Below are 9,022 nucleotides of genomic sequence, written 5' to 3'. Positions count from 1 at the left end.
CTACCCTATCCTAACTGAACCTAACCCAACCCAACCCAACCTAACCTAACTCAGCCAAATGAAACCTGAACTGAAACAACCAACAATAAACAGTAAAGAGAAAGATTGAAAATATGAAGGAGAGAGAAAATGGAGAGGAGTAAAGAAACATAGAAAATGAGAGGAAAAAGGAAATTTATAGACGGAAAGGAAAAAAAAGGGAAAATGAAGGAGAGGTGGGTAAAAAACAAATAGACAGCAAGGGAAAGAAGGAAAGATGAAGGAGGAGAGAGAGGAAAGGAAGGAGAGAGAAGAAATAAGTGGAAAATAAGACAAAAGAGTTAAATTTGTAGACGGAAAGTAAAAAAAAAAGCAAAAAAATAGCAAAAGGAAGGAAGAGGAGGGAAAAACATATAAAAGGTAAAGAGAAAGAGGAAAGGATGAAGGAGAGAGAGAGAGAGAGAGAGAGAGAGAGAGAGAGAGAGAGAGAGAGAGAGAGAGAGAGAGAGAGAGAGAGAGAGGAGAGCAAAAGGAATATGTGGAAAATGAGACGAAAGAGCTAAATTTATAAAAGGAAAGAAAACAAGAAGCAAAATGAAGGAAGAAGAGGAAAAGAAAAAAAATATGAAGGAGAAGAGAGAGGAAAAAGGAAGAGAAGTGACGGAACAAATGGAAAGAAAAGAAAGAAAAGAAGGAAAAAATCAGGAAAGAGGACGGAAAAAAAGGAAGGAAAAAGGAAGAAAAAGGAGGATAAGCACATGTAGGAAGGAATAAGAGAGAGAGTGAGTGGTGAAGACTGAAGTGAAAGTGTATATGTACTTATGTATGTGTATAGAAAAGGAAAATGGGCTGCAGGTGTGTATGTGTGTGTGTGTATGTGTGCGTGTAGGTTAGCATTGCCAGGGAGTACATTTTCTTTCATACATAGAAGGGGACTGCGACTTTAGTATTACTTTTTCATTTTGGTTGCGTGTTTTCTGTTTATCCTACAGCTCTCCACTGACGGCAGCACCACAGAGAAGCGTGCCACTCCTCTGCTCACCGCTGCCTCTCATTATTTTCCCGTTTTTAACTCTTCTTTGTCTCGAGATAAACAACACTACCTAACTCATTCATTATCCAAGTAACTGCCTAATTGATTATATAACTAATGAACTAAATAACTATAGTAAATAAATAATGTAAATATACGTACAATAAGAATAAAGACGAAACAGGCGAAGGGAACGATCAAATGAACAACCTTATGAAATACAAACTAACTAAACAAACACCAGAAATCAAACAAAAGGAGTATCAACATGGCTGACTCTTACTTTCGCATCCACACCCTCAACAAAACACCAGCCAACACAACTAAACGGACCAAATGTGTAAGTGATAGAGGATACAAGACGTGATAACCTACAAGCGAAACTGGTGAAAAGAAGAAGGAGAAGAAGAAGACAACATCACCACCTGCACACCAACAACCCTCTCAACCCCTTCAATACTGGAACACAATTTTACCTTGAGATTTGTGTATGATTAGACCTTTTATTTCTTTTTTTGACATTAGGAAGGGTCTATAGAAGTCAGAAGATTAATGGCCACAGTCTTCACTCTTCGAATCCCCCACATGAGTTTCTGAAACTGTATAAAATCACCAAATAGTAAGCAGAATGAATATGGAAACGCGTCATGGTACTGAAGGGCTTAATAAATCATAAACCACTCATTCTACCCTCTGGACCACACATTTACCTCTCCCTCTCTCCCAAACAGGCCGAAGCGTCATCCTTACTGCATTACCCACCCACCATTACCACTGAGGGCCTTTACACCGCCATATTGGGACTCCACTTCCGCACAGTACCAGCACACTTTCGCTACGGTGAGCTGAGGTTACGCTGCGTGGCCACTGTTGCAGCTGGCCATCAGAGACATACGACTGTGTACGTGCGACATGGCCAGACACCGTCACACCCCAACTGCGGGTTAACGGACAGCTGTGACGGTGAGTGTGACGAAGTGTTTGTGGGAAGTTAGTGGGTATTATGTTCAAGAGAGGAGTAAAGGGAGTAAGAGGAGTGTTAATTAAGAGAGGATTAAAGGAGTGAATGAGGGATGTTTTGGAAGGAAATAGAGATGAAGGAGTAGCCGAAGAGGAGTGTTTTGGGAAGGCAGTGGTTATTAAAAGTTCAAGAGAAGGGTAAAAGAAGTGAGGGAGGCCTGTTAATGGGAGTAAGGGGAGTGTGAATGAAGAGACAAGATTAACCTCTTCAATACTGGGACGCATTTTTACCTTGAGTTTTGGGTGTGATTAGTCAATTTTATTTACATTTTAAGGGTCTATGAAGGTCAGAAGATTAATGGCCAGTCTTCACTATTTCAAGGACAAGGTTAAAGGAGTAAACGAGGGATGCTTTGGAAGGAAGGAGTGATGAAGGAAGTAAGAGAAGTGTGAAGAAACGAAGGAGAAAACTGGAGATCAAGGGAGTTAGTAAAGGGAGAATTTGAGGGAAAGAGGAAAGTGAGTGAACGAGTGAGGGATATATTTTGAAAGCAAGGAACAATGAAGGGGGTAAACAAACCATTACATTAGCCACTCAGTTACCCGGTGGCTGCCCAGAGCCCAGTAACAAGCAAGGACATGGGGGGAAGAGGGGAGGATGACGTATATTGGTCTGAGAGGTAATTTGAATAAGAAGGCAATAGATAAGGGCCCATTTGGTCAGGTAATGCATTTTTGTCCCGACAGGGGCGCCTTCCTTCCACACCGGGTCGCAGTCTGGCCGTCTACTGCTTGTGTGTGAGTATATACTGAAGGAGACGCTGTAAGAGGAAGGAATATGTAGAGGAGCAACGAGGAAAGAAGGAAAGAGAGATATATGGACAGAGGGAACAAAAATTAGACATAAGGAGAGGAGGAACAGGACAAAGGGACAGAAAAGGACAGGGAAAGAGGGAACACAGTAACAGAATGACAGGGACAGAGAGACAGGAGGATAAAGAGGAGAGACAAACAGTAAGGAGAGAGGAAGAACTTATTGTGTGCGTTAGTGCTAAGACAGGAATGATTGGTGAAGGGGAGGGGGAGGGAGAATTAAGGAAGAAAAATGAGAGTAAGGGAGGTGTGAGGGAGGGGAAGCAGGGAGGAAGAAAGCAGTGGTTATGATAAACAAACTACCCACAGAGAGAGAGAGAGAGAGAGAGAGAGAGAGAGAGAGAGAGAGAATATGTGTATGTGTGTATATATGTGTGTCTTGAGTTTATGACGGAGAACCCAACCTCTTCACGATAAGTTCCTAAGACACAGTGACAGATCCTTGAAACAGTTACTGGCGACTGCCCAGGGCCCGGTAAAAAGGGTTAAGAGGTGAGGAAGGGGGGCAAGACGGGAAGGGGGGAGCGGGGAGTGAGTGGGTGCGTGGAATGGGACTTTGAATGGAGTGGCAATAGATGGGTTGCGCCATTCCCTCAGGTGATCCTTCCTCGTCTTTTTCACCTGTGGCTTTTCTGACTTCCTTCTTCTTCTTCCTCCTCCTCCTCTTCTTCTTCTTCTTCTTCTTCTTCTTCAACACCTTTCTCTTCCTTCACCCTTTTCACATCCCTTTCTCTTCCTTTTGTGTTTTCGAGGTTAAATTGCATGTAACCTTTTAAATTAGGGTGATAGTAGTAGTAGTAGTAGTAGTAGTAGTAGTAGTAGTAGTAGTAGTAGCAGTAGCAGTAGCAGTAGTAGTAGTAGCAGTAGCTATATAGTGTTACTGTGCAGAGTGGATGGTAGGAAAAGTAGTATTATCATTATCATCATCATCATCATCATTATCACCACCATCATCATCATCATCATCATCATCATTACTATTATAATTAACTGCTATCATTTTCTCCCCACCAGGTACTATGGGATCGGTGGCTGTGATGGTGATGAGTCTGCTAGTATAACACACACACACACACACACACACACACACACACACACACACACTCCTCAAGACGCCTCACCCTTCAAAGCGAGATGTAAAAAGAAATACTGTTTAAAACCTTACTGCAAACCAACAAAGAAAAAAATTTAATTAACAGCAACAAACTTCTCAAAAATAATCAAACTTCAAACCACGTACTCTTCTCTCTCTCTCTCTCTCTCTCTCTCTCTCTGTTTGTCCTTCGATGAGAGAGAGAGAGAGAGAGAGAGAGAGAGAGAGAGAGAGAGAGAGAGAGAGAGAGAGAGAGAGAGAGTAAACCAAAACCACCACATAAAAACCTGTTATTGTATCATTAATATTTTTTTTGGTTTCTGTACATAAGTGATAATTTAGAATATTACTTTCCATATACATAACCTGCCAATTTGTCTACTGATAGCTATGTATGTATGTCTGTTAGCTTGTCTGTCTATCTGGCTGTCTGTCCGTCGTGTCACTTAGAACCCCTTCAAATGTTATAAACTTTTACCAATCTTTTTTCTCCAAAAACGTAAAAAAGAAGAAAAAAAAAAAAACTTTCAAACGCACACCTGTATATTCCAAGTTGATTAAACCGCCACGAGCCAAGTCACCTGTGTTTACCTGATCTCATAAGCAATGGATTACCTGCCACTCGATCGCTTCTCTACACCTGGCAAACTAATGACGCAATCCCACCCTAATTATTCCTCCGCTATTAATTTCCACGAGCTTACCTTGAAACTCCCGCCAACACAAAAAATGGGTACAATGCTTAAAAAGAATGAAAAAGAAAACGTAAGCGTAAAAACGGGGAACATTAACTAAAATAGGTCATAAATTTTAACCCTCCCTCCCTCCCTCCCTCCTCCCTCTCTCGACTCCTTTCCCTTCCTCCTTCTTGGCCATTTTTCTTGGATGACACATTCTCTCTCTCTCTCTCTCTCTCTCTCTCTCTCTCTCTCTCTCTCTCTCTCTCTGTCAGCGAGGTGATACACGACCTCGAAACAGTCAAGAACTTCTGCAGTAAGTCTTATATTAGTGATTCCGGCCCGCTCGTAACTCTGGCTAGTTAGAGAGAGAGAGAGAGAGAGAGAGAGAGAGAGATTCTTTAGATATATAGCCTTCCTCCAACAACCAAGACATGAGGCACAGGGAAGAAACATATTTTTGCTTAATGTCCTATGAGGATGGGAAGGAAGAGGAAGAGGAAGAGGAGGAGGAAGCAAGAAGGAGGAAGGGAAGAAATATTTCCTGAAGTGTAATGTTTGTCTATATTCATACTTAGTACGTGACAACGCATTCATTCCCTATACAATACATAAAATTGATTATTCAAAAGATAAAGTGGTTGATAACAAACACACACACACACACACGATTGATTCTCCAGTCCCAGCCTCGCCTCGTATTCTGAAACGCTTAGCTCTCTCACCGCGACAGTTTTAAAAGGCTACAGAAATCATTAGACACGTTCTCAGGAGTAATTCGCCTGCTCGTAATGTATAGAAATCTTGTTAATTTGCCACTAGAACCATAAAAACACCCTTGAAAACCCGCATAATTTCAACTAGAGCCTTTTGAATGTGATGGAGATGCGAAGTTGAATGGAAAATAAATACAACCATGAAAAAAAAAGAAAATCCAGGAGAGAGAGAGAGAGAGAGAGAGAGAGAGAGAGAGAACAGTACGTCCTCCAGTCGTAAACGTTCCTCGCTCGTTCACTTCTCTCTCCTATCACATCCTACTCTTGTCTTCTTCCTCACATCCATCTAACTTTTTTTTTTTTTTTTTTATCAACCCACGGCTTAAATGTAACTTCCGACTCTTCTTTTCTCCTCAGATAGCAAAACCATCCTATATTTTTGGCTCTTGACTTCCTTAGACACCGCCACCACTAATATATCGTCTATTTCTGTCACTCCACTCACAGACAATCATGGAGGGAGAGGAAAGGACGAGGAAAGGCCAAAATTACTACCTGCTCTCATTTCTATACAACATAAACCTCTATTCAATACTCACCTCTCTATTCACTTTAGTTGAGCTGGTGCTTCACATGAATTACGGATGTAGGAAGTTCACCTAAGGATATGCGCACAGTTCAAGGTCACGGAAGTACTCGTGCGCTGAAATGGAAGGCTTGTGTTTATTTGCTACTGACTCCATGACGTAATGCGCTGAGATTCTTTCACTTCTTCACGTACTGGCGCATTCATTCTCCATTCTCCATTATACTGGCTAGAAAATGCATATATTTTTAATCGATTATTATTATTTTTTTTTTTATGTGCTAATAAAGATTTTGTTTTTGTATTATTATTGCAGTTATGGTAGAAGTTTTGAAGAAAAACGTAGAAGGTAAAACTTTGACTTAATTTTTATCTACAGCAATGGGAGTGAAAAGAAATGCCGAGTGAAAGGATAATCTTGGATATTCGTATATGCATTCTCTTACCGCTCATATTCATTCTTTTATCGCATCATTTATCGTCAATTGCTAACTGCTAGATCAGAAAAGCCAACCCCATTCAGCAGCTGGCAGGTGGCAAGCTATGATCTACCTAACCTCCAGTACGTTGCATTAGCGTACGTATGTTCAGGCTACTAACATTTTAATTAAACATTACTTTGATATTCCTTCTATTTCGTTCATACTTCATCTTTGCTTCCGTAGCTACTTTTGTGGGCAAGAAAAGAATAGATGAATAAATAAAAATAGAACACAGTATGCATCTCGGTGAACAAGTCATTAAGTGAGATAATTAAAATAGATAAATGAAAGGCTGGGCAGATTACAGTTATCCAGTAAACTCTCATGTCATTCAAACAAAGGATGTAGGTAGTTAATGATACTGCATGACTCTCAGAGGGATAATTAACATTGCATTAACAAAAAAATACTTTATTGAAATAGATTAAGACATTTATTCTACTCACTCACTACTACTGAGCTCTAAAAGTTTTCCTTCATTTGAAACTCTGGTGAATAATGAGTGAAGAGACTTACAAAGAAGAGTGAGGTGATGGTGATACACTTGCCTCTCCCTCCCCTCCCCTCCCCTCCTTGTCATGAGACCTCCACCCTATACCACCCAACTAAACATCTAAATGTCCTCACATTATAATCCTCGTCACACTCAGTTTCCCTAATGCTGATGATAAAGAGAACTCATCATTTGATCCAGGACCAATCTAAGGTTCCTAGCACTGGTCACCTCCACAGGTTACCACAATGTCAGCACCTCTTTACCAATATGAGGCATTGGCATCTCCTCTGACTGACACTCATCCTGCTATGGTTTGTTTAACAGCCAATTCAACACAGATATTATTTCCAAATATTCACACACAAAAACTATATCATTAACTTTCAATTGCAACCCAGCTCTGAAAATTTCAACTTTTGATTTTGCATTTCTTAATAACTTTACACAAATTATATTTAGAATGATGTCCTCAAAAGAGAAGGCAGGCAATACATCTTGGAGTTAGAAAAATGTGCAATTAGATCACTCACTTTGTGCTGCTCTTTCCTACAGCTACAGCTGAATCTTAGGTGGTACAATAAAAAACATCCTTAATTATTCTGCTGCAAATGAGCATTCAGTAACATTCATGAACCTGCAAGCTGTGTGGCATCTTATAATCATGATAGGAACCTAAGCTGCACATGATTTTGTGACCAAATTCACAGAATCACTCCACAACTCTTACTCACCAGATCTGGCAGTCTGCTAAGGTGAAATTCAGGAGGAAAGTTTCAAGTTTTGACACTGGTAAAGATCCAGTGCAAGTAGTAGACAAATCAAAGAATAATGTCTCTAGGTAGCATTCCAAGAGTAGAAGTGCTGAGAGTGACAAGCTGAATAATTTGAAGGATCTAGGCACAAGTGTCAATCAAGTATGGTCTTTGCTTTTCACAGATATAATGTCCTAACTTTTTGATCACACCTCATAAGCAAAGCTGTGCCTTCCCTGGACTTGAGGGGTGGTGGGGAGGAGCAAGCCCTCCACTCAGGTACACAAAGCATGCCTGGTGGGAGGACCTGTTGTAATGCTTGAGTTTCATTAATGTGAATTGTGACACAAGATTCACCCATAAGAGTACTGGCAAAGTATGACATGGTCTTAGATGATGCTGAATTAAGTAAAATATCACATTTGTTTTTGTTTTCCTACAATGCTTGAAATTAGTGTCCATTCAATAAAAAATATTCAATAGGCTACCCTTCCTTTCCATCTCAGTGGAGGAGGTAACACTATCTGGTGATCATTAACCTCACAAATCCTTCATGCTGGGCTGCCATGACTCATTCACATTACAAATACATCTGATTTTAATTTCCTGATTGTTAAGAACCTTTTTCTTCTTATACATTTTGAAATCTGAATATTTGTTGTGACCAACTTTAGTATGAATTGCCTTCCACTCTTCTCCTTGCAATGGCTTGGCGCTCAACACTTCCACCTTGCTGAATACACAAAAACATTTGACATCCAAATAAGACACACATTCCTATGCTGCCATAAAGCTAACTGGCAGACCCAAGACCTGTTCTAACGCAATCCAATGAGTTGATGTGACCACCAGGCTGTGTGCTGGAGTTCACATCAACTCCTGTGGCCAAACTTCACAACAAAACCTGGGGCAGAAGCTGCTGTATACAGGAATGGTGGCTCGACAGTTGCTATGATGCTGCTACACTCCCTGAAGGGTTATACATTGAACAGGTTCTTCTCTGTTAAACTGCTAAATGCTTTTCCTCCTTGCCTGAACAGCTTACTGTCTCACAAGAGGTGCATCCCAGTCTCAATCTATGCTTAGAGTAACAAGCAGAGCTGGAAAAGTTTATATTCACTTATTCATTGATATAAGAATATGCACCACTCCAACTGCAATCCCTAAGTGCCATCATATAAACAAAATGAAACCCCACAGGGCATCACAATCTATAGATGAATATTACACATAGATGAATGGCAAAAATCACGAGCTAGCCAACCCACACATTCTTCCCTTCCCACAATCTCAAAACAGACACATGTAGATGTCAACTTCAAGACAACACCAATTTCTCTAGTAAAACGATGTACTTATCTGTGTGAGCTTGCTG

At 40.5% G+C, this 9,022-nt stretch overlaps 1 protein-coding gene across 4 annotated transcripts in view; it reads left to right on the top strand.

Moving 5' to 3' along the window:
- LOC123519621 (junctional adhesion molecule 2A-like) overlaps nucleotides 1-4,516 on the top strand; it is a 13,119-nt gene extending 8,603 nt beyond the window's left edge. For 2 of the 4 annotated variants that reach the window (XM_045281062.1, XM_045281060.1), the window contains 3 exons: nucleotides 1,744-1,975; nucleotides 2,749-2,770; nucleotides 3,860-4,516. In XM_045281062.1, the coding sequence (XP_045136997.1) occupies nucleotides 1,744-1,975; nucleotides 2,749-2,770; nucleotides 3,860-4,037 (432 nt within the window). In that variant the 3' untranslated portion in view covers nucleotides 4,038-4,516. Of the gene's footprint in view, nucleotides 1-1,743; nucleotides 1,976-2,719; nucleotides 2,771-3,859 lie in introns of all 4 variants that reach the window. The other 2 variants (XM_045281061.1, XM_045281063.1) reach the window with 2 other exon arrangements.
- Nucleotides 4,517-9,022: the final 4,506 nt, after the last annotated feature.

Source organism: Portunus trituberculatus, chromosome 45 (assembly GCF_017591435.1).
Source record: "Portunus trituberculatus isolate SZX2019 chromosome 45, ASM1759143v1, whole genome shotgun sequence".
Classification (NCBI taxonomy): domain Eukaryota; kingdom Metazoa; phylum Arthropoda; class Malacostraca; order Decapoda; family Portunidae; genus Portunus; species Portunus trituberculatus.
The sequence above is the reverse complement of the archived record's forward strand: the minus strand, read 5'-3'. Positions and strand labels throughout refer to the sequence as shown.